Raw genomic sequence first — 26770 nt, forward strand, 5'->3', positions numbered from 1 at the left:
AGCACCGGTACTCCTTGACGGCTTGTAAAGCTGCAGGAAAAAAAACGCGCAGACAAACATCATCAACCACACCTCAGCCAGCTCATTAGTAAGGCAGCGCTTCTACCCACATGTGAACCTGAACATCAGACGACTTTATAGACTCACTCGCAGCTATCAGCTAGCGTTTAATGTAAATGCCGCAGCAGCAGCAGCAGCAGACCGTTAATGTGTATTGTTCACAAAATCCATATTTCATCTGGCCACACGTTTTTTTTTTTTTCCAGTGTATCCAGTAAGGGGCACAAGTCCCAACATCTGTCTGAATTTGTCTGAAGGCACAGCAGCGGCCTGCCTTTCACATTTGCAGTCTCTCACTGCCAATAAATTCACTCCTTTGTGCTTCCAAAGGGCCTTTTAGAGAGAGGGAGCTGTGGTTTCCAAAAGATTCGCAACACTCTGTTTCTCATTGACTTAATTGTTGTATTTGCATACAGCCTGCCAGCCTTGGATGTTAGTTGTTTCACGAGGAGTTTGTTGTTGGCTGCCATCGCCTGTCGGTTCTTTATCAAGCTTAAAATCACTCATCCCTCTCGTTTGTTTAGACAGATTGCTTCAGATAAAAAAAAAACGTGTTCATGTTTAAATACACGGCGGATGTAAATCAGGCTTTCTGTTCTTCTCTGAAAGCCGGTCGAAGCCCTGGATTCCACAAGGAGCGCAATCGGACAAATTTATGGCACTGTTCCTGTCTGTTTAATTCCCCTGAAGCCTCTGTTGGCTTTTTATGTGACATTCAGAGCGGGCAGAAACACAATAGCCTGTAGCAAAGCCGATTCCACGGCACCTAGATGAAATTGTTCACAGCCTACACACCTATGAAGACGCATGCAGACTTCACGGACTGACCCTGTCTTTTCCTGCCGCAGGCGGCTGAACCGTAATCAACTGCAGCAGCTTCCGGAGCTGCTGTTTCAGAAGAACCCCGGCCTGTCTCGGCTGTAAGTACCTCCAGAGCTTTTCTTTTAAATCTCACATTAGTTGTAGGCTTACTTTCTCATATCTATCAGCACGCTCGCCGTCCCTCTCTCTTGTCTTTTCTGTGCAACACAACCCCCGCGGTTGTTCTGAGACGTAAACCTGCCGAATGTTGGCTATGGTTTGATTCGGTTTAAACGCTGTTAAATAACAATTAGGATTTGGTTACACTCGCTGGAAGGAACAGCGAGCCTCACGGAGAGTTATTAGTGTGTCAGGTCTTATTAAGACAAACCGAGCTGTTCTTCGCGCATCGCCGGTCCTTCCTGCTGAATCATTTGCAGTTTTTCTTCTGTGTTCTCCATCCATCTCCGTGGTCATTTATGGTAACAGGAAACTAGGTGGACATAAGCTAAGGGACAAACAGTGCCTTGCAATCCCCTGTATGAAACATTTTTTTTTCATTACAGACATAAACGTCAATGTATTTTAGAAGGATTTTAAGTGACGTGATATCAAACATGTGACATGCAAGTGTCCTCATCCGCTTTTATTATAATACGCCTAAATAAAATCCTATATGAATAAAGTTGAGCAGAAGTTAAACAAGGTTGGATTATTTAACAAGCAATTGTGAACATTTAAGATTTTGCCTTTTTATAAGCGTGCCAAGAAGAAAGCCTTTGTTTAAAGAAGTCCTATTTTCATTTTACCACAAGCCGTGTAGGGAGCAGCAAACATGGGCAAGAAGGTGCTCGGCTCCGATGAAATCACAATTAAACTGTTTGTCCCTCATCCAAAATGCCATGTGTGGAGGAAAACCATCGCAGTTTATTACTTTGAGCAAACCATCTCCCCCCAAGTCGACAAAGGAGGGTGGCAGCATGAGGCTGAGGGAATGTTTTTCTTCAACGGGGACAGGAAAACCAGTCAGAATTGGTGGGAGAAAAGAAAGAAAGAAAGAAATAAAGAAAGAAAGAAAGAAATAGCTAGATACAGGAAACTCCTAAAAGAAAACCAGTTTGAGGCTGAGAAAGGCTTGAGACTGGGATGGAGCTTCACCTTTTAGCCGGACAGTAACCCTGACATTACAACCAGATCTGGATAGGAATGGTTTAGAATAGATCAAATCATATTAACGTGTGGAACTGACTCCAGACTTAAATCAAGACTGGGATAGGAAGCTCCCTACCCAATCTCTCTGAACTAGAGCGATTTCACAAGAAGGAGTAGACAGAAATCAAGTCTAGATGTGCAAAGCTTGTAGACATACTCTTTAAAAGACTTGAGAGTATATGGGGGCTGAAAAATATGCATGCCACACTGACTGTATTATATATTTATTTGCAAAAACATAAGACAACCACCTATGTGTTTTCTTTCTTTGTACAATTTTAGTCAGATATAATCCAAATAAAATACATCAAAGTTTGCCTTTTGTAACGTAACAAAATGTAGACACTTTTGCGAGACCACATTAAATGTTCAGAGTTCATTGGACACGGGGACTCCATCATTTGAACGAGGGCAGCAGTTTTGGGTTTGTCCTTAACGCCCACGCATCATTTCACCTATTCACCCTGCAGCAGACAGTCTCACAGCAATGCTAAAACCTTAATTCCCCTCTGCAGCAAGGCACAGGGTTTTTATCCTTTCTTTGGGATAATCGGTGTCCCTGCCACCGGTTGATCATTCTGGCTCCAATTTCAGTTCAGATTACCTGGAGCATCTGGGAATAATGAAACATCGGGACTTGGAAAAATCATTTCCCTCTCCCTCCTTCGTAGTTGCTCTACTAACCAATGACCCATGCCTCGGCCCGCCATCTGTTTGTCCTTTGGTTTGATGTTTAACACCATCTTGAATCTATCTGTCACTTCCTTGCGACCAACTCTACCTGTCACCCATCATTATGCCAAAAACCAGCCGCTTAAACATTTAGCCAGTTTCCTTCCTTTAGGTACAAAACGGCTGTCTTGAGACTTGCACCAAGTTATCTCTTTAACAGGAATGAGACACAGAGCGGGCCAAGGCCTGTTCAGTCCAGTGGATGGCCTTGAAAAAGTCTGATTAGTCCATCTGGAGCAGCATGCTCTGCCAGCAGCCACAGGATTGTGCTGTTGCAGCTCAGCTCCTTCACTCGATCCAGCTCTGTATTATAAACCAAGGACTGGCCTTTCTGCTACATTCTGGAGAAAGATATTGTTTAGATATTTCTTAAATATTTGTAATGTACCTTACATTTACAGGAAATCTCAAAGGGCTACAGTCAATAAAAGAATTCATATAATAAAAATAGGAACAACACCATGCGGATAAAATATACCAGTAAAAGTAGTGAGTACAAGAAAAGCAAAGACAAATATAAACAGGACAAAACATTTAAAAAAGATAATTACAACGCTAAAAAGAAAGATATGGTCTCGCTGTTTTTTCATCAAGCTTCTTTTATTGTCCTCTGCTCAGTCAAAAACACAACTGACCGGTGAAGTGATTAGAGATAAAGAAATAAGACTTAAACTAGGCTGAATAAGAAAAAGAGTTAAACTAGGCTGTTTAACTAGTATGTATAGACTATTGTTCTGTTAACTGACCTGTGGATGTGAAGCATCTGTTGGGATACTCTGCGATCATTTGCTTATGGTCTGAGTTTTAATAAGCAACAACAGTTTAATTTAAAATAATAAAAAAATCATTCATTTGATCAGAAAAAAAATATTTGCAAAATATCACATTGATTATAAATAGGACAATTATTTTTTGCAATGTGAGCAGTGGAACAGAGTGTGCTTTCCCTCTTTTACCAAACTTTCCACCAGCTTTTAGCAGATGGTGTTTGTCGTTTATTCACCTTTTTTACAAAACATGCATACCCCAAGCAGCTTTGGTCTTTGCGAATGTGACGCTAGTTATCCCAGTTGTGATTCATGTAAACATGCATGAAATGGCGTATTCTTTCCTCTGCTAAAAGCAGGAACTATATCTCTTTTAATTGGAGGCAAACTGTGTCAGCACAGCGCCCAGTAGCTGCTGTAGAAGTTTCAAATTAGAAGGACACCAAACCTAGAGCTGCAGACGTTTGTCGCCCACAAATTGGCTCTGTGAATTCGAGTCTGCATCTCTCGATCTCTGCGTTAGTTCAAAGAGTTACGCCTTTGTAATCCTGACAAGTAAAGGCTAATTTGAAAGCTCTGTATCCTCAGGTGATGGACTAACCCCCGATGTTTTATTTTCCTGAAGACGCTTTAACACCCTTGCTGTCTGTATCTTTATCTGTGCCAATTCTAGAAGAAGAGAAAAGAAAGGTTTTGAGTAAAAGTTGCGTAACAAAGTAGCTATTTTTCATAGCTGTTCCTGCTGAGATGACAAACAGAAAGAAGGGCAGATGGGGGGCAGACGAATGATGGGTTTGCGGATTATGAGATCGTTTCTCTCATTAAACTTTAAAGGAGAAGCTGCTGTGTTAATAAAAGGCGGTTGGTTAAATGAGCAGCGGGTTGTTGTTTTGCAGGGAGTTTTTAAATACTTCCCGTGCAGTCATTAGGCTATCAGAGTAATGAGTTTTTGCTACAAAGGAAAGCTGGAGAATTGGTGAAGCGGTTTCTAGAACACTTATTTTTATAAAAAAAAAAAAACAGCACCAACCACCTCTGTGAATGAGTCCTTCGGAGAAACTGTTCTGTGAATCCTTGGGTATTGGGGCTCTTTCTTCTCTCTTGCGCATAAAGGATGTAAATCTTACAGAGTTTTCTGCTTTGTGTTGTGAGACCTCTCTATTCACCGCCCCGCTTCTCCACCTCTTCCTGAGCCCGAGAGATACCGAGACACTGATGCATGAGGGTCAGAGGAAAGATAATTGGAATTGATTAGAGATGATTGGAGATAGTTAGAGTTAGTTAAAGCCGCCTGTGATGGATGGTAGCGACTAGGAGGCATGGGAAAGGTGGCGCGGAGGCGAGAGGCAGGCGAGAACAATAACAGTGAAAATAGACTTGCATTCATCACTGTTAACAACCTGTTGCCCCCCCCCCCCCCCCACACACGTCTTACCACCACTGACTGCTCCTCATCCCACTTCCACTGCTCTTCAGATCTGTAATCTGCTCATCTATGGTTGTAATTAGTGTCTCCTCGCTGTGGGAGAGCTAGCGGAAGGAAGGACCACGGGATGGAGGGAAAGGGAGACATAGGTGAGCAGACTGAGGGGAGTGGAGAGCAGTTAGCCTGATAGCTGGCCCCAGGGAATAGCATCTGTTTGCTGCTCAGGATGGAAGCTCGGGGGGAGGAGGAGGAGGAAAAAAAAGGTACTTTGCGGTTTTTGATTACCGTGTTGCTTCTTGGTGACACAAACAAAAACATACAGGCAGCAAAATCAGATTGCTTCTCTCCTTGATGTCTAACATAACGTCAGGGGGTTGAATGGGCGAGGATTTCCCTCGCACATCTCCGCCGAGAGGTATTAGAGGAGGAGCGGGGAGGCGGGGAGGGCGTGGTCGTACCTGCGCTACGGGGGAGCTGAGGAAATCCTGGCAGACGATCGCAAGCGGGGGGCGTGTCTCGTCCTTCTTTTGGGTTCCTTCATTTTTCACATTCAGGTGAAGTGCCTGGCAACATGTTTCCCCGCGTACACAAACCCCAAACATACCCGGGGAAACACGGGACGAGACGCACAAAAATGAACGAGAGAGAGAGAGAGTGGTGAAATGTAAATAACAATAATTAAATTCAAACACACCGAATAACGTTCTAATTGCATCTCTGCGTGCTAATGCACAGATGCACGGGGGGATTACACTATTTATATGGCTTTGAGTGTAGATTAAAGCTGCTTCGATGTGTCGATGCAAAGCTGCTCCCCGTGTGTTTGTGCTGCAGAGACGCTGTGTTTGGTGTTTGTTGATCACTCGATGCTTAGGGACCGGTAGCCCAGTGTGAGAAGAAAGCAACACTTGTCAAAAGGAAGTCTGGAATAAATAGTGCGAGCTATCATTAAGCCTATAAATCATCTCTCTGCCACAGAAGCCTGTTGCCACTTGTTTTTGACTCTTGTCAGTCAGTAAATAGCATTTTCCCTTTTTTCCAGGTAAACTAGCCCGAAGCCTCGCTTAGGTAAACCAACACTCCGTGTTTCAGTAGCTGGAAATGTAATTATTTCGTGTTTGGCTACATTTGAGAAAAAAAAATGGAGCGAATGTTTCCTTCTTTGAAATAGCTGCTGTGGAGTGACTATTTATCCGGGGACCCACACATTTTTCCTGGTGTGTGTTCATCTTAGTGCATGTAAGTGGCAAGCTGCTAAAGCTAGTCATTTCCCTCTCTTTGTCTCTGCTGATGAATGACCTTCCTCGGCACGCTAGGTCTCTCTAGCACCCCCCCCCCCCCCCCAAACACACACACACCACCACCACCACCACACACACACACACACGCACACACACTCTTGGCCCCACTTGGCAGCCATCCCCATGGCAACCCATCCCAATCAGGAGGTTTCTGTGCCATCAGCATCAGACATCCTGATTTCATGACTGTGATTTGTCTGTCTGTCTAGAGTGTTGTGAAAAGGTATTTTCCCTCTAAAGGTTTTTATTTGTGATGCAGCTTGTTTTGGTCAAACTTGTATGTTTCAGATAATCAAACAAACTTTACTGTCAGACAAAGATTGCATGAGTAAAAATGATTGATTCAATCTATTAATGGAAAACATACATCTAAACCAATCTGGGTGAAAATGTATAATTGTAAGAGGGGAAATGACACATTTATTTACTTGTTTTGGTGAAATTCCCCTAGTTACATCCATGGCTGATGGCTCCCAGCATAGAAATAGCTTGAATCAAATCTGTTCAGAAACACAAAGTAGGCTAAAGGATCTCCAAAGCAACTCATAATTTCCTGATCTACATAAATTCAAGAACTAATGACAAACCTAGGAACCTTTACAAGCGTGGTTGGCCCACCAAAATTATGCAAAGAGCACATCTACCACTCATTCAGGAGGTCGCAGAAGAACTCTATGTTCCAAAGAACAGCAGGCTCCATCTGCCTCCCTTGTTGTTAGAGGTTGTGATTCAACAAGAGACCGGGAACAAATACCATCCATGGGGCGATTCAGAAGTCAGAACCAATGGTGACCACAAACAACACAAAAGACCGGTCTCACATTTTGCCAAAAGTCCTTTTGATGATGTTTTAATGTGGGGAAATTATTCTGCTAAATCTTGACGCAGAATCTGTGATGATTAGTTTATGACTTTAAGCTCAAACTCACTGGGTCATGCAGAAGGTTTAGGAATGGCCTAGTCAAAGTCTGGACTTAAATCTGACTGATATGCTGTGGGATGACCTTAAACAGTCAGTTTATTCTAGAACACCCCCCAACGTGGCTTAATTAAAATGTTTCTGCAGAGTAGATTGGGCCAGAACTCATCCTCGGTATTTCAGCAGAGCAATCGCCAGTTGTCTGCATAGGACCTTGGTTGTTTGGATAGCTTGTTTTCTTGTATAAACATTTAGATGTGATAAATCTGATCCATATGTATATATTAAGATTATAATGGTCCTTTTTTAACGTCGCACAGCATATTTTACATTCTTCAGCAGGTCTTAAACATATGGAGCTCTGTGGTGTGGTTTGGCATTGCGGCTCGAAAGAAAAATACCTGGCAACTCCTTGTCCCATGCCCCCTGTCCCGCCCCATCCTTGTCAGCTGGTGAAAGTGGCTTTTTATGGCTTGTCACTGTTTTCTCTACGTACAAGTCAGATCTTGTGTGAGAGAGAAACGCAGACCCGACCATGTGAGGAGAGCGGAGGCCCAAAGTGGGTGATTTTAAAATCACTTGGCCTTTTGAAATATTCCCAACCACAGCACAATGGAAGTGGGATAGAGGGAAAGGAGAACCGAGGAAGAGCAAAAAGAGACGTTTGGTGGTGAAGGAGAGAGGACGTAGTAAAAGCAGAGAGGAAACAGCAGTGTTTATATTTCCTAATGATTCTGTGTCCGTCATGAATAATGGAACAGATAGATTGTTAAATATTCACACTAAAGTGCTGGGACGTCAGTGGTCTATGTGGATGTCCAGCGTCTGGAACATGCTGCTCTACATACACACTCCGAGGCGGATGCTCTAAATATTCATAAAAGCAAACACACACTCACACACACACACACACACAAACACAAATTGTACCGCGATGACCGTCTCAATCATAGACGGCAGATTTGAGCATGTGCGCGCGAACATCGTCACGCTGGGGATCCATCTGGTTATTATGAATTGATACGTCATGAATAAGACATCACAGTGTGGTCTAGATCCGTCACGAGTATACACACACAGGGAATTCACTTTCAGAGCTGCCGAAGAAGGCCTCCTCCTCCTCCTCCTCTTCCTTGTCTTCCTCCTCTCTGTGTGGCTGCCGACGGTTTGCTTCCATGACAGCCGGCTCCAGATTGGAGCTGACACAAACGGGAGAAGAGGCTACCCTCGTTCCTTCACATGCAAACAGAAGCCCCCCCCCCCCCCCCCCATACGCACTTTACTGCTGGAAACCTAAAAGCAGGGGTCTGAGGAATGCTGCAGCCCCCGTTCCTCACATAGCGGCCGGCGTGGCGACTGCTTGGGTGTGTGTGAAAGGACATGTACGTCCACAAAGATTCACAAAACTTCTCTCAAACTCCTCAAACAGTTTTTACGTTTTCTCGCATTACAACTGCAGGCTTTAATGGCGCTCATTGAGATTTGATTTGACAGACACAGAGCAGCAAATACTTACACTGCAAAAAGGAAGCTAAAAGTAAGTAAAAGTTTCTTGAAATGAGTGTATTTGTCCTTGATTTGAGCAGATAAATAAGATTATCTGCCAATGGAGTAAGATTTTTGCACTTAAAATAGGATTAATTTATCTCCACCATCTTATTTCAAGTGCAGTATATCTAATTATCTTATTTTAGGCGTCAAAATACTCATTTCATTGGCAGATAATCTTATTTACCTGCTCAAATCAAGGACAAATACAGTATTTTCAAGAAAATTTTACTTACCTTAAGTTCCCTTTTTGCAGTGTATGAATAAAAGTACATTTTGGATTAAAACTAAAAAGATTACGTTCTGCTCATCCCCATTTACTCAGACACGTCTAAATTGCCTTGAAAAGTCAGCTAAATAATACAGGCCAGTATAAATCCAACTCTATTGTGAAGGCCAGATGTGGGTGTAAGGGGGTTTGGGGGTGACACAGGTGCATGTCATGCTTTTTTAGATCATAAAGAAACACTTGAAATCCATCTACTTTATGGTGGTGTTTGACATAAAATCCCAACTAGATACATTGACATTTGGTCAAAAAAAGTATTGAGTGTTAGATACAGCCAGCAGAATGTAGAGTCCAGATGATTACACTCCCTTACCTTGATCCAGTTTTTAAAATCTGCAGTTTGGATCAGCTCCTTCTGCCCTGGTTCATCATGAGGAGGAGGCGTGTTTGGGGTGCTTAGCAGGAAGAATACTGTATTTGTGTAATCTCTAGTTATGAGCTGTTAGGGTCTGGGCTTTAGACTCTGGAGCTCAACACTGGAAGTAACCCAAGCAGACCCAGGCACAGCCCCTGATCTCATGGGTGGGAAGGATAAGGGGGCCGGGTGGGTGGTGGGGGGGGGAGGTAGAAAATCCTTCAACATCCTGCAGGAAGACACACAAACTTCCCAAACTCCAAACCCCCAGCATGTACAGTGACTGACCGGTCAGGCCCAGCCCTGCGGCCACAAGCTCTATGTCTGATAGGGGCTTACGAGAAACAAACAACCTACTGGGCAAATTATGCCTTCACGCACTCGCACGTGTGTATGCAGACACGCACAAAACGCACACTCATTATGCAAACAGATGCCACTGCAAAAAAACACGCTTCCCTCCTCCCGATGATTTGCCGCTGCAACAGCCAGGGCTCTGTGGGGCTCAGACTCGCGCTGTTTACCGTTTCTGAGCAGGCGGAAGGAAGGCGGGCACAGCCAGATTTGGGAGTCGAAACAGTTCAAAAAGCATCTTTTATTTCCTGAATGAAATCTGATCCCATTGCTTGGGAAAAGTGCGGTGTAATGGATGGAAAGAGATTTTTGGATTTTTAGTTGTGTGTGTGTGTGTGTATGTAATTACAGGCTTTGAATGCATCCCTTTATCCCCTGGAAGGAGAGACCTGGGTGAACTCCTTCCTCTTCCCTGTGGCCACATTTCTGTGTGTTTGTGCGTATGTGTGTGTCTCCTCTCTGTCTGTGGCGGAGCAGATCCATTCTCAGTGTTTTCATACCCAGCACACCTCCAGGCTTTTTGTACTCGAGACTCCCCGGGCTACAGAGCTGCTTCTACATAAGAACACAGTTTAGTACGCCTTGAGGTTGATTCTGTTAACACTGTGCAGGGGAGGAGGGAGAAAAATGTAACAGGTTTAATAAGGGAGCTTTAGTCTTCTTGCTGTCATTGTTGAAACAATTTATGAGGTTGAAGTATTTAAAAAAGTTTTTAGCAAATTGAAGAAGTAATTTCTAAAAAAGAAATGTCCTACTGTTTCAGTTTATTCATTCTTACATTACTTGCATTACAGCTTAAATTTAAATTAATTCACAAAACTAAAAGTATTTCACAGTTGTCATTTTTATTGTTTATAGCCAGGTGATAGGTTGTGTTTTTTTAATGTTACTATAGCTTTGATTTATTTTCGTCAAATGGCTGAAAGTAGATTTATTAAACTAAACCAAAGAAATTTGCACATGACTCAATTACCAGTCAAGTTGCTTGACTGCAGCACAAGCCTCTATCACAAAACCCTTCAAGGTGAGATTAAGGTGCTTTTTCCCATCCTGATGCGGAGGCGTCTGTTACGCCCCTGACTCGCCAGGCGAGGCGTAGTCACATGCTCACATCAGCTGACCTGTATGGTTCCTGGCTGGCTCTGGCTGTTTGAGGGACTTACGCAGTGATGCTCTATGTTTTGTGCAGCCGTCCAGCAGCAGGTTTTACTAGCATAAGCAAGACTTTCCGATAAGAGTGAAAAAGCCAGATGTATTTACTCCTGACACGAGATTGCTACACTGAGTTTGCCTGCCATTGTTTCTCTGAAAACAATGATAGGGGGAGACTTGCGTTGCAGATTTTACGCATAGCTCTGGTGTCTGTGCTTCACAACGCCTATCGTCCCACATGTTTTACTGTTTGAAATCTCACAGCCGTGTGGCACATCGGCATCGCTACTCAGAGTCTATAAATGGTGAGAGGAAGTCCAGTAGCGTCAGGTTTACTTTATGCAAGAAAGATTGTATGAAAGCGGCTACAAACTACTGGGTTAAAAGGTTAAGGGTTCAGCTTCATTTTTGTATTTATAAAATGTATAACTGTTTCTCTGACTTTTCATTATTTTGCAAATATTTAAAGCGTATGTTACATTCATAAACTAGGTATTTAAAATATCTGAGACCTATTTTAAAACCATATTGACTATCAAATCAACAAGTGTTCTCCAAGGTTTAGTTAGATTCTGAATTAGTTTGCACTAATCTCTACACCTTAAAATCACCTGGTTAACTCTGCTTGTGCACCTGAAATGATTCTTGGTGAAACCGACTACAAACCATGATGTATAAAGGCTGCACCAATAAGTTCGGTTAACAAGTTCAGATGGTACGCAACTTTGGGTTTACCAGAGCAAACAAGATTTCAGTCATACATAGAAAAAAAGATACATTAGGTTTTTTTTTTTTTTGTTTTTTTACAGAACGCTGACAATTGATTTATAAGAGGGGGAGGCTTCTTCAGGGCTCGTGTAACTGAGTGTTGTCAGCAAGCCTGATTAGCAGTTTTTATTCGCCGACTATGTCAGCACAACAGGAACAAAATCAAGAAATCCTTCAGCTCTTCCATCAAAACCACACTCTTGAATATAGACATATGAAGTTGAAAGGACAAGCCTTCACGTCCAGGGTTCAGAAAAACACGTCATCTGACGACTCAGGTTCTGACAGGAACCGGGTAACGTTTTGTGAAACAGACTTCGCTTTGAAGAGAGCTACTGTGGCAGTTTTGATATCATATGGTCTTCTCACGCCCCTCAGGATATCTATTGTAACGTTAATCTCTGCTAATTCTTTGAAATGCTGGATCTAAGCAGATCTTTCCATCGTAAGCCTCTGTTTAAAGCTCCCTCACAAATCAGAGGATTATTGTAGCCTTTGATTAGTGAACTGCTGATATTCTAGCAGAACGGCAAATAGGGATTTTACAGGGTCAGCGAGCAACCCAGACACTCTGTTCCGGTCCAAATGCCAGTTCTGCTCCCGGTATCACCCATTTCATGCAATACTCTCAACTGCACGCTGTCTATATCTCATTATCCTAAGAGTGTATCTGTCGATTTGTTGCGAAGACATGGTTTTCAGTGAGGAACAGTATGATTTTCTGCGCAGGGGGGCATATTTCCTTCTTAGCTTTGTTTGGTTTAAGAAAGACTTGCTGGGGGACAGAATTGGTTTCTCCAGCCTGCTGGTTTTCGACCAAAGTGTACATGTGCACGCACGCACCTGCACTAACCCAAACTCATTCTCCAGGGAAAAAAAAAAAAAAAAGCAAGTGTTACAATCTGAGATTCTTCCAGAGGGATGGGTGTGTTCACTTGTCACACCAATTCAACACCTCAAAGGGAGCAAAGATGAGTGCAGCGCTGAGTATTGATTGACACGGAGGAAGGCTCAGCATGAAAGCTAAGAGGATCAAGAAACCAAGCAGGGAAAGAGAAATAAAGGAAGGACCAGAGAGGAATACAAATCATCTGTTGGAGTATTAGAGGAATAGTTTTCTCACCTTCTGGAGATTTTTTTTTCTGTTTTGGGCTGATGGTTTAAATCCACTTTTACATTTCAGTCCAGGGGAATGGGTGGTTAATGTAGGGAATGGACGGGAATAAAAAGTGTAGCGAAAGATTAAGTGGAGTTGGCAGAAAGTAAAATGAACGGAGGATAAAGATTGGCCCCATTTTAGACTTTTAAATGATCTCGGTATCTTCTCATCTATGTGGCTGTACTGGCAGACGGCGAGGCGAAGGGAGTCAGGGGGCACCTGCAGGAGAGCATTAGCCAAAAACCCCATTATCACTTCAAAGCTGGGCTCTGCTGGAGGAGAACTGGGTGACACTGGGGCCCAGCAGAGGATGAAACACCGCATGGAGATAGAAGCAAACTGTATCTATTAGATTTTGCAATTTCCCTTCTTTCTTCTTCCTGGCCCCTTTTTACTGTCACTCACTTCTTCCCTGTTATCTACCTTCTTCTGCCTTCCTTATCAATTTCCTTTTGACATTTCCTCTCTTAGGTCCGTCTGTAATTTTAACATTTGGCCGTTTGAGCAGAAGTCTTCACATGAGGTCTCCTTCTTCCTCTTTGCTGAGTTTCTCCTGCTTTAATAACTTAGAAAAGGCATGAGGAGTGGAAGACCTGATGAGCCCCAGGCTGTCACACTGAGCTTGCGAACCCTTTTATATGGAGATGCACAAGGAGATAGCTGGAGGGGTCTCCTTTGGTCTGCTGTAGGAGAGTTAGATATTGTCCTCCGCGTAATTGTGGCTTGTAGAATAGAGCTCAGGCCTAAATCTAAAAATGCAAACAGTTCCCATGAAGTCCAGACAGTCTGAAAACCAGACACAAAGGCCCACACCTTTCAGGATGTAACTTATAGCATTCCTCTGTCTAATACATTACACCAAAGACCTTTACTGATATTTGCAGGCCGCAGAAGGTCAGATACTTTAAACAGGACGACAGTATAGGCCAGAAATACCCAAGAGGCACACAAACTCATCTGAATTTGTTTTCCCATAGCTACGTCCTGCTTGCCCTCTTGCAATGTCAACATTGTATAAGTTTCCCATCTGACTAAGTTGCAAGAGAGGAATTTGTGTTATTTATGTTCGAACAAAGCATGGAGCTCTTTGATTTGACTCCACCTAGAAGTTATCGGCCCTTAAATCTTTCAAACCATGTGTGTGTGTGTGTGTGTGTGTGTGTGTGTGTGTGTGTGTGTGTGTGTGCGTGCATCCATGAATCCATAATGCCAAGCCACAGATCATTATTGCTCCCTCCCTCTGACACCTTCATTAGACCCACAGACAGGAATTACGTCCGTTGTGTGGGTTAGGCCACATTTCTGATAATAATATGCTGTTGTGCTCTGTGTTTTCAAGAGACTAATGTTGTTTGCATTTACCATGTTCAGAAATAGAAATATGTGTATTTCCACATGTGATGGTGAACTCTGCTCCGTGCTCCTAATTTATATTTGTCAGAATGGAAGAAGTTGCTGAATTGCTCTTTTTCCCCCGAAAGAGCCAAAAACAGGGTGTGTATTAAATTGACTGAAGGGTAAATGATGTACCTGTATCATAGCATGTTTACTTATATAGCACTATTAAAAAAAAACAGCATAAGCAGCAAAACAACAAATAAAACACAAGACCACGATAAAAACAATCCAGCAGCAAATCTATTGCATATTCTGGTAACTGAGTACTCTGTTGAATAAATTGTCAGCAAATCGAGTAATTGGATACGCTACACCAGGCGATGCCAACTATTTTTTCTTAGGCCATTTTATTTGAATGTACAATAAGACTTGTACTTCCCTTTTTCTCCTTCTGAAATGTGGAGAATATTATATATCTATCAGAAATATTTTCAGAATATTGTTTTTCCAAATACTAGGCATCTTTGTTTATAGATGAGCTGACATAATGTGTTTATTTTATTTTTTTTGTTTTGTTTTGTTTGGTAGGGGCAGATACAATAAACAGATCATTATATAGAAAAAAAATCTGATGCCTGTATCATAGTGCTTATGGCCATTGCTAATTTGCAACACTTGCCCCCTGAAAGGCCTTTTAATAGTTAAAATAAATGAAAAATGAAAGCAATTGCAATAACTGGAACAGCGTCAACTTAAAACTCCATGCTTGTACTGCCTGAGGGAAATATCAGTAATAGTAAACTTTTTGTCCTTTTTGAATTATTTATTTGACTCCTAACTGACTTAAAGTCAGTCAAACTTCCCACAGAGTTTCTAACATTGACTTGTAGAAGACAGTGTTTCTCTTTTAAAGGGAATTATAGACAACTTAAAATGGGACGTAATGGTGCATTCAATTTGTAATGGAAATAAGAGCTCTGGTCTGCTCTGCCAATGACATTACACACAAGTTGAAGGGAAAACCAGTGGGGGTTGAGACACAGACAGATGCATTAACAAATATTTTATACCTGCAGCCTTCACAACATTTTAAATGTGCAACAGCCATGTTGGTCACAGGACTTGAGGATGCTTTGTGACCTTCTACTTTTCCGAATTGAAATTCCAACTTCAGAGGCCACGGATCTTAGATTTCCAAATAGGACAAAAAACTGACAGAATAAGTTAAAGGCACCATAATTTCCTCTCAGCGACTGCTGGAAGCATGCGCATGATGACACACACTCAGAGGTGTGCACCGATAATAAGTGTTTCCTGTGAAACTCGTGGCCACTGAACAATTTGCTGTTGTATAAAACAAACAAAACGTTGCGTCAGATTTTTTTTTTTTTTTGGCCATTCAAGCCATTTGAGTCACTTGATGACTTGTCTTGTCTCCATATAACTGATAAAGAGTTTTAACAGGCCACTTTCAGACCGTTTTCTCTCCCTTTCTCCTCAGAGTTTGTTTATAAAAGCATCTCTATTCATTCTTCTAAACTACACTAAAATTAAATAGTACAGTAATGAAATAGTAAAAGTTTTACTGGTCCAAAGTATGAGGTGGTTGAAAATGACCACAGGAAGTCAGAACTGCTTGAGGTATTCATGCGTGTGGATTTTATCCATCTAATTTAATTTCTATTTATAATATGGACCTGCATAGTTTCTATGGATACTGAATAGGCAGAGTGTTGTTAAGCTTAGCGTGGCTCCTCTCATCACTCTCCCTCCTTCACCTTCCTACCTGTGTTTCTGCATATAGAAAGTTAATAGATGGCTCGCTCCAATGCTGTCCATGAGCAGAGAGATAGAGATCTGAAATAAAGGAAAAGTCGGCACTTTGAGACGTCTGTGTCTGCAATGAAATCAGGAAAAAAAGTTTGCTGAGTCTTAGTAAGCTCTCCATTCAAACAGCAGCTACGCAGTATTTCACCATTTCCTTCCAAAATGTTTTCCTTTAACCTGGCCTCATGCATACATTTTCTGTTCGGTAATTTGCGAAAGAAAGACAAAAACAAAGTAGCACCTAAACGTCGTTTTCCTTTTTTCTCGCCAAGATTCTAAAAGGGAAAGCGAGCCGAGTGGAGCGGAGCTGAACGTAGACGTCCTGCGGGCTTAGAGAAGCACTGCCTCGTTTCCCAGGCAGGCACCTTCTTTGTGACATGGTTAAAGATGTGTCCTAACACCATTCCCATCACCCTCGGTTGCCTCCTCTCCCCAACTTGGCTTCCATCTCTCCATCACTCCCTCCATCCCTGGAGAATAGCCTGCTCTTTGCTCAACCCATTCCGTCTCCTCGGTGCTCATTGTTCCCTTGGTTGCTAGGTGATAGCCGGGGGCCTCATTTTGTGGTGGTGGTTGTGGGGTGGTGGGGGGTGGGGGGTGTATTTGGTACAGGGTCAGGGCTGACAGAGGTGATGTGAAGGTGGGTGTGTAGATGTGCGTGTGTAAACGGTGCACAAGCTTGTGTGTGGTTGTGTGTGCGCCGGTGCAAGTAGATGTGTTTGGTTAAGGGTCAGGCGTGAAAGCGCCGGTACAATAGTGCGGGGTGTGACCAACCCCTCCTTCACTATTTATTAGCCCATTCAATCACCCACTCCCCTGCTCCAAGCCAAGCCGGGCTGGGCCAGGAGGCAGCGGAGGCTGTCAGTCAACAGCGAGGGGGAGGGGCACCGAGCAGCTCTAAGAAAACATAATTAATGTGTAACACAAGAGCTGCTGAAATGCTCTATAGAGGAAATTAAGGAAGCAAACACCTCAACGCCACCGCCGTCTGACAATGCCGTAGAGAGCGCCGCCTTTGAGACGTCTCTAACGCGACGTCGTCTCACACCTGCTCTGTCTTTCCTTCCTCGCTCTGCCTCAGCGTTTTATTTTCACCTAAACAGCGTTTCTCCTTTAGTCTGTTAAACAGAGAAGGAGAGAGGCTCTTGGAGAGGCCTGGAGGGGCTTTCAAAACCTCCATTAAAAACATCCTGACACACACACGGACAAATCAATGATGTTATTCTAAAAAAAAAAAAAAAAAAAGCACTCATAGAGTGGTGAAATGAGCAAAATAGAGAGGGATTGTCCTGCTTTGTAGCTTCAGTGTTTACGGCACATTCCAACATCTATCTGGTGTTGCTCTTTCTGCTTTAGCCCCCAAAGGCAAAGCCATCCAGTGGTGTTTTATCCCTTAAATAAGGCTTCATTAAGAATGAGTCACCGTCAGTGCATTGGGTCTGTGAGTCATCAGTGTGTCTTAATTCACCTTTTTTTAAGTTTTATAGGTGACCTTTACCTCCTCTTCCTCTCCCACTCCTTTAATCGACCCTTTTGCCTTAAAGTACAACACAGTGATCCCTACACTAAACGTGCATACAAATTGCCCCCCCATGTAGATTCTGCAATGCGCTGCAGAAAAGCTCTGCAGTTGCTGTGTGCTGGTTGGGAAAAAAAAAAAAAAGTATTCCCTTGGGAATTTGTTTTCGTCCCTCCTGCAGCTCCTGCATGTGTGTGTTCCCGAAAGCAGCAGTGGGTGTAAAGTCGTCACAAATTGCTTGCTAAATCACTGCCTTGTGTGCTGAACTCTCGGAGTGATTCGGAAAGGAATGCGATGTCCTCACCTGTGCTGTAACCGATAGCAGATCCGAAGCGGATCTGACATGTTCGTGCAGAGGGGGTGGGATAGAAATGACTGGCACTTTGGAGGGCATACCTGCGCTGGAAGGCAGGGTGCGCCTGACCTCTCAGGGTTCACCGCTCTGACAAAACCGCAAGGGTAATGCAGTAGAAAATAACCTCAGATAGTTTCCGCTTTCAGACGAATCCTTAAGAAACCGTTAAGTAATCAAGCAAGGCACATTTGTATTCATTGAAATTACCAAAGGTGCTTATTGAACCCAACCAAAGCGATGAAGTAGCGAGTCAACTGAATCCAGCCACTGCGCCGCTCCGATGTGGTGTTGACCCCGGACCACAGCGCGCACTGCTGTCAGCGCGGCTTTGTTGCTTGTGCAATAACCTTTCTTTGTGCCTATGTTTGGACTAGTAACCTTGCTTAGAGTTTCTATGGGTATCAGGGTGTAGTGTGACTCCCTTTCTCCATAAATCACTGTCAAATTCTAGCAGTACCAAACAAAGCCCTCGCCTGAAGCTCAGATAATGGGGTTGTTGGTGTGCGTGTATTAATGTGTGTCAAGCATTGATGTAATTCATTTACCAGTCGGTGCCTTTTTGTGGAGTTTATGAAAATTCATTGAGTGTGAGATGAACTTATTTGTTTTTTGTTTTTTTTCCCCCTTCAGATGAATATTGCTCAAAAAACAGCTTTGGGTGACAAAACACTACATTGATTTTTAGGGAAGGAAGGAAGGACGGAGGTGGTGGAAAGGCGGGGATGGGTGGGGGGGTGGGGGGGGGAGCAAGGGAATGAGGTTGATCACTGGTGCATGATGGAATAAGCTGCAGAATTTCTGTCACCACATGTGTTTGTGTCTGTGCGTGTGAGTCTCGCACACAGGGGTGCAATAAATAAATGATGTTTGAAATGAGAGCAGCTCTCTCTAGACCATCTCCACTTCATGAGAGAAGTGCTTGTTTACAACTCCACACACACACACACACACACACACACACACACAAACGCACTTCGCGGGCGCGCTGCGTCGATAGCATCGGAAGTTGAAAAACTGATCTGAACTGAATACGTTCCTTTCCAGGAACTCCTCTGTCCGCCGAGCCTCCAGACCCATGCATCTCTCCTCGCGCTCAGACCTCCTCGCACTCCCTCCCCCACCGATGGCAGGGGCTTGGAAAGCATGGCGGAGCAGGCCAAAGCAAACACTCTCACACATGCATATAAACACCTGCCTTGTGGAAGAAGCCGGAGAGCATTAGTGAGCTCAGAGGAGCAAACACGCCGATAAAGGTGGGATTTGGGCGAATTCTAATGGGAGGAAGCAGCAGGAGATTTGGGCCGGGTATCCCTCGCAGGCCCGGGCACGACAGAATCCCCCTCGTTTTGTCGCCAAACAGTGTGTGGCGCTGACTCACAGTTCCTGTGTTTGCTCTGTGGACCTTCCTAACATATCATTACTTCTCTTAGGAAAGCCGATCTTGTCTTCGAGGGGGGCGGCTGCCTTCGTATCAGAATGAAAAACTTTTATTTGCACTGCTAAACAAAACCCCAGTAGCTGTCACACAGAGGTTTCTCACAGTTTTTTATTGTTTTGGGAAGATTTGCACAAATTCCATTTCTAGGCGACAAAAGCAAAGGTCAAAAGGGAGGAAGGAAGAATAACAGACAAGGAGATGGAGCAAGAGGGAGAGAGATGGGGTGCTGGTAGGGGATACGGCCCTGAAATGCTGCAGTGGTTTTAATTACAGGCAGAGGAATAGGCTTTTTAAATATTTAGAGTTCAGATGATCTCTCCGGCTGCAGATGTTTGTGTGCATGAGGCTTTGTGTTTGTTTGCGTGCGTGCGTGCATGCATCAATGTGTTTATATTGATGCGTGGGAGGATTAGATGTATATGTAGAACTATCTATAAAGCAGTTTCGTGCAAATATGCAGGATGTGTGGGCAAGGAGCAATATTGCAGCTTCCAACATGTAACTTTTGGATAGCCTTTGGTTAGCGTACATAAAAAAATGTAATGAGGACAGCTAAAGGTAGCAGATCAGATGTTATGGGAAAGTAATTTATCGTTCCTGGTTTCCGAAATGTGTCTGGATTCAAACAACGACCTTAAACGTCTCAGCAAGTCTTGGCATCTCTGTTTGTTTATCTGTATTCCGATATCCGTTGGGTATATAGCATTTAAGAATGGATACTTGGACAATTTGTTCTTCACCGAAAGGTTTATCAGATTTCCAATCTAATTCAGAACATGTTTAAACAACGTTTCATTGGGATACTAGTATTACATAAAGAAAAATAAACTACTCTTTCCTAAATCAAACGCCTATCCCTTTATTTTCATCTTGCAAAGAAGTTTTCTAAGACTTTGGCACCCAATGATATGAACAGTAGATATTACAGTTTTTACCATGGTGCCTTTAGGGTGATGAGCTTTGTTTCTTTTCCACCACACATATTTGTTTTGACTGGAAGCAAAAAAAAAATATCTTATGGTTTCACCTGACCAGAGCAGCTTCATGCACATGTTTGTTGTGCCCACACGACTTTGGGCAAACAAGGACTTATGATGGATCTAAATACTTGTCCTGTCATCAGTTCTGTGCCCAAGCTGTCATTTCCTGCAGCTCCCCCAGAGTCACCATAATAGATGAGACCTAAACTTTAGTTAGTAACATGATTTGCCAATAGAATAAGAATTTTGCACTTAAAATAGGAATAATTCATCTCCATCATCTTATTTCAAGTGCAGGATGTCTAAATATCTTATTTTGGGGGTAAAAATACTCATTCCACTGGCAGATAATCTTATTTACCTACTCAAATCAAGGATAAATACACTAACTTTAAGAACATTTTACTTATTTTTAGATCCGTTTTTGCAGTGTAGTTCCTACCAATACTAACTTAATATAATTTGGGCAGGAAAACTTTGAAAATAAGAAAAATCCAGCTATAAATGTGTTGCAGTTGGAGATAAAACCAAATTAAAACAACACAGGTTATATCCTTCACCCAGCCAAAAGGCGACAAGTGTCACATCTAGTCCGCTATTGATCATGTTCTAAAGACAATCCTGATATATTTTCATGGATTCAACCACATACTGTTAGGCTGAGTGACGTTAAGCTGCGCCACACCCAGAGGCGAGGATGTTGTATTCATTAAACCGTGATGTGACTGCTGTCTCTGAGCGCTGAGTTACAGAAGGCTGGGATGTGCACGGTGTAAAGCTGATCTTTCCTGCTTTTTCTTGTTAAGTGGGTGCCATCATGAGTGAAGGTTTTTGTCCGTCGCTAACTGTGATTATTCAGGCGGAAGCCAAGGCCCGTTTGAACCCGGAACGTAAATAGCCTGTAATGTCAAGGCGGCGCGGCATTCAGCGGCCTCACATTGATCTGTCATTGACGAAGTTAATGAGCGTGGACATGAGGCATGGTGTCTCACCACAAAGACATCAAAGTGCGGCCGCGAAGACTGGCCTGCTGTGAGACTGGCCTTTCGGCAGACACCCAGGCTGCCCCAACCCCGGACGCCCCCCTGAGACGAGAGGGCCGTAGGGAGGGCATAGAGGTTTTAAAGAGGATCTTGGCACCATATGGAGGAAATGTGAAAGCCTCCATCCTTTTCTCCCCGTCTTCTCTCTTTCTCCCTTATGCAGGCTGACTTTTTTCCGTGCAAGTCAAGCTTTGCGGTTCAAAGGAAGTTTTAACTCCTGAACCTTTGAGTGGTAAACCAGATCATTACATGCGATACTTTCTGCCAGTGCTCACCACCTGCTGTTTGGGAACCTGTCAAACTCAACTCGAACACTCACGCATACAAGCACAACAGTCTTGCTACTAGGTAACCCTCCTGGCTAGCTGCCTTTATGTTCCTCTGGTAACAACAAGAAAAGGGGGAAAAAGCTAAATCCAAAAGCAAATATTAGCTAATGCAGACAAAAGCATTCCAAAAAAAAAAGTTTTCACTCTCATTTGCTCATCCTTAAAGGCTCTTTTTTTCCCCTCTACCTCCTTTGTGTGCTCAGCAACTCCTCCTTCCTTCATTTCCTGCCAAGCTCTCCTTTTTGAGCTTGAAGCAATGGATCCCTGCTGTTATTGAAGCTTTTAAATCTTTCCGAACTCATTTGGACACAGCACTAATTTGAACATCAGCAAGAAGGTTGCCTTAGCTGCCCCTGAAAATATTAACTTGATACTCGCATGTTAAAATAACTGACTAATAGATAAGTTGAAAAAAATGTTAGGTAGGAATGAAAACAGCATGACTGAAGAGAAAGACACAGATATGTGCATCCACTAAAGACATGTTTAGACCTAACCAGCGGCGTTAAGTGGGGCACAAAAACTCAACACCTGTTAGCAGCAGCTAATATTTTTATGATGCATCCAACCTGACTTTGATTAATTTTAAATGAAACAGATAATTTAGCACAGACCGACACACTAGAAAGGCCATTTGATATACGTTAAATGTATTAACATTTTTAGACGTAAAATTACAAATAAAGGCTCACTAATAATGTTCATTTATTTAACAGAAAAGATTCACATCAATCCTTCAATGAGCCATCAAGGCCAACTAACATTAGATTGTCGCACACTTTCCGGCAGAACCTAAATGTAACGTGTGGGTTTCCAGTATTTTGATTGGACGATCTGAGCTTGGGGCCAGAGGATTTGTCTCCTGACAGCGTGTTGGACATGCGCACTGCGATTTCAGATGTTCATTATTTAGATAAACGTTGGTGGGCCGGCCCCAATATCAAGGCGCCTCAAGAGGATTTAGCCTCTCACTCACCCAGTGTGACATCGCCTCTAGTCATCATTTACCCAATCAATGATGGATTAGAGAAATGATGCTTAAAGTTGTTGTGAAGTAACAAAAAAAAAAGAAATAAAGATTTTACAATCTGAGACAAAATAGCAAATCAGGGGTTTTCTCCCAAATATTAGTTGGACAAAGCTACTTTTATTTTTGATTGAATCCCGTAAAAAGATCAAAATTTGTATCCTGTGATGTGGTGCTGTTCTACATTTTGGACCATGTAGAAAAAAGGTTAGTGAGCTATAATCTGTTCTCAGGAATCTTTTTATGTCGTTGGCCTTTTTCTTTTACTCTGGGTGTGAATTTGTAAACCCACTTTGTAGACTTTCACTGTTGGAGAAAGAAGCAGCATTGTAACTTGTTTTTTTATTCCACTCTGAACCTTTTACTGTTAAAATAACATTTCATCATTAATTGTAAATTGATACAAGAATTTCTAAACAGTGCAAATGCAACCTAAAGCACAGAATATCATAGCGAATACTTTTCTACCAGAAGCAAATACCGCATTTCCATGTTGTAATACTTTGATTCAGGCTATGTGATCCTAAACATTCTGCGTTCTGAAAAATAAAATCCTGCTACAGCCTTCAAAAAGTACTGAATCCAGTGTTCAAGCTTAAAGCTAGAAGTAAAGCAGAAATACAACTAATCAGTTGTTCAAGTTTTAGAGGAGCATCTTCTCCTCATATCTTCATGTTAGTCATCCTGTTTTCCGATCCCCGTCCCTCCCTCGCCTCTGGGGGTTCAGATGTCACCCTCATCCTTGTCAGGGCAGTCTAATGGATCGGTCACGCTCACGGCTCTCCCAGCCTGACTCACAGAGCCGGGGTGAAAGGTCAGAGCTGGAGTGAGACAGAAGCTGCCGGATGAGGACGTCTGGCTGCCTATTCCCAGCCATTTGTCTAACTGCACGGCAGCGTTACTCACTGCGTGTGCTATTTTCTCAGTAAGCACCTTCGTACCAGCAAACTGGATCTCTGGATGATTGGTTTGCACTGAGCGGAAGAATGTAGCAGAAAAAAATAAATATGTTCAGCTACAGGATGAAGCATTGTCAGGTGAGCATACAAATGTTACTCGTGTGTACACGTTCGTTGTTTCTGGCAGATTCATCAAACCCGCTCTGGGCTCCCTGCTCCTTCCTGAGTTCAGAGTTAAAAAAAAAAAAAAATGTAGGGAAGATGGCTACATACACATAAAATATGTGTGTACAACCTCTGCGTTGATTAGCTCTAAACCAGTGCAGTGATATATTGCCATTACAAGAAACAGAAAGCAAACGTAGACCTATGTCTGGCAACAAGGCAAGTCAACACATATGTTGATATATGACTTGAAGTTCTGAGGGTCAGCAGCTCTTTTTCTCCCCAAAAGTTGAAAGTCTTTCTTGTGGTTTCTCTATAGTTTGAGTAGTGTTTTTTTCCCCAGATCTTTATTTTTCCTGCCACAGACGCAGAAGACTAACAGCAGGCGTCATCGATGCAGAGCACATTTCCATCCCGCTGCTGCAAATGTGTTTTGTTTCCTTTTTTTGACCTGGGTGATTTTATATTGCTTATTGCATCCTGTCTGCATCTTTATTATCCTTTGTTTCTCCTCCACTACGCCTCTTCTGCTCCTTTTTCCTCCTCCGCCTCCTCCCCGTGACTTATTCTCTCCCTTCTTTCCTGGTAGATGACTTTTAATTTCATGCCCCTTGCGTTGGTGGATGCTCCTTTAGCGAGTGCCAGCCTGGCTCTGTGACACAGGGACCCGTCGGGGCTGGCAATCTCTAACGCACACCGAACACACAATGGCCTCCGTGTTCCGGGGCCCCGGGCCATACATACATCAGCATCCATGCAGAACTTATAGCAATGAAGTTGCCTGCAAGAACGCACAAAGACACATGCTACCAGACGAGATAACGCGAGCAGGAACAGACACATGTTGGTTTAGCTTGATTTAGTGTTTACACGGAAGACAAAGTTGCTCTATTTCCACTTCTTCAACAGAGCTGTCATTGTTTTAGCAGTCAATCCGAAGGTATTGGTCGCGTCTGGGCAAGCGACAGTGTGCTAACTGTGCTGGCATGCGCCCATCACCAGCAAATGCTCCTCAGCCCTGGGGGGATAATCATACTTTATGCTAATGTATGTGAATAATGATGGATGCACTGCAAAGTGGATTGTTTTGGACTCAGCTAGAAAAAGAAAGAAATGTGCCTTTCATTCAAGGGTTGTTTTTTTTTTTTTGTGTGGGTGTGTGTGTTGGACCACTGTGGGGCCAGATTCCTGCCTACGGCTGCACCTCTGCAAAGGTTCATTAATCCTGAAAGCATAGTCTGGCCCTCATCTCTGGAGCATTGCAGATCACATCTGCTGCTGCAGGCTGGTCACTCATTAATGGATGTACCTCAAGGCCAGATGCTGTGCTTGAAAATTATCTTAAGAAACGCCAGAGACAAAAACACAACACATAATGAATTGAAGAAACTGTGAAAGGTTGTAGTCAAGCGAGTCAGTCGGACCAGATTGCGATGGGGTGTTTAAAGCGAGATTTATACACCAAGGTTTGTGCTGCCAGCCAAATTCAAAGCAGATTTGATTTTTAAAAACCGAGGCCGGGAGGATTTTATAGAAGCTAAACCTCGTTTTTTTCAGTAACCTCGTTTTTTTTCAGTAACGATATACAACCTCAGTGTGAATCGTTTCCATTGAAGAAGTCTTCTCCAAATAAATGCGAAAACTGCAGTCATCACTATGTTCCTAATTATTGTCAGTATTCTGAAACTACAAGCAGAAACCTTTTTTTTTTTGTGTGTATTTTAGTGAGTGCTGGTGGCACAGTCTCCATCAGTCAATCCCTTGTCCACGCTGTATGTGGGCTGTCAGTGTGGGAGGATGAGGGTATTCAGCGGCAGCGTGGAGAACAGGGTAAACATCCCAAACAGGCACTGATGTCCATTGTTAAGCACTTTTTCTCAGGACGACTCCCACCCACTACAACACAGCTGGGACCATCTCTATTGTCCTCTGCCAGTCTCAGCCATCCTCTCAGAAACAAAACATGCAAATCCACGCACACACACACACACACACACACACACACACACACACACAAAGACACACACACATACATACATATCCTTCTTTAAAACACAAAGTGAGGACCGTGCCTTGACTTCCATAGACTTCCATTAATTTAACGATAACCTATACCATTATATAACCCCTAACCCTGACCCTAGCCCTAACCTTTACCAATATTTACCTAACCCTACACCTAACACCTACATCTTAGTGCTAAACCTTAACCCTAGCCCAGAAATAAGTGAGGACCAAACAAAGGTCCTCACTTCACATCAAATTCCTCACTTTACCAGTAAAATGAGCAAAGGATGTACACACACACACACACATAAACTACTGCTCACAATGCAAGCTACCTTTTTCTCTCCTACAGACCTGCATCTCTGCACGTTTCAGAAGCCAATCTGACTAAATGACTGCAAAGTCATACTAGTGTCTTCAGTGAAATATCAGCTAAAAGCTTTTACATCTTTAATTCTGGTATCAAAATTTCTTTCTTTATGAAGACAGATTGTTGGATAACTGGTAAAGAAATTAAAATAAATGACTGAAAACAGAAGCTTTGGTAAAGGCTATTTGCAATTTTATGCCAAATTTACTCTTTAATTTCCAAGATTCATGACAAATGCTCAAAATAAGCCTCCATTTTTAGACACAAAATGCACATATTGATTGAAAAAAAAGATTAAGAGCCATTGCCAGACTTATGTGGGGTAGCAATTACAGATTTGGTTACAGGCAGTCACAGTGTATTTTCATTATGAGTATACTGTATATATGAGCAGAGAAAGATGACCTCATTTAATAGGCTCTAAATTAAAGATTAAATCATTTTCTAATATTTAGAACCTGCTTAGCTTTTAGCACCATGGCAAGATGATATAATACCACATTCACGAGAATGAGACAAGAAGAGATCATATTTTTATCAAGTAGAGTACAGGTAAATAAAGAATTTGCACTTTGTAAAGAATGATCCAGTCCAGCGTTAACCTCTGTATTTGTTAAGCTCTGAAAATGG

The 26770-nt window shown here is 42.8% G+C and overlaps 1 protein-coding gene across 4 annotated transcripts in view; it reads left to right on the forward strand.

Moving 5' to 3' along the window:
- The window catches only part of slit1a (slit homolog 1a (Drosophila)), a 110255-nt gene that overhangs the window by 21045 nt on the left and 62440 nt on the right, over positions 1 to 26770 (forward strand). For all 4 annotated transcript variants that reach the window (XM_036126791.1, XM_012880471.3, XM_012880473.3 and 1 more), the window contains exon 4: positions 909 to 980. In XM_036126791.1, the coding sequence (XP_035982684.1) occupies positions 909 to 980 (72 nt within the window). The remainder of the gene's footprint in view (positions 1 to 908; positions 981 to 26770) is intronic.

Source organism: Fundulus heteroclitus, chromosome 22 (assembly GCF_011125445.2).
Source record: "Fundulus heteroclitus isolate FHET01 chromosome 22, MU-UCD_Fhet_4.1, whole genome shotgun sequence".
Classification (NCBI taxonomy): Eukaryota; Metazoa; Chordata; class Actinopteri; order Cyprinodontiformes; family Fundulidae; genus Fundulus; species Fundulus heteroclitus.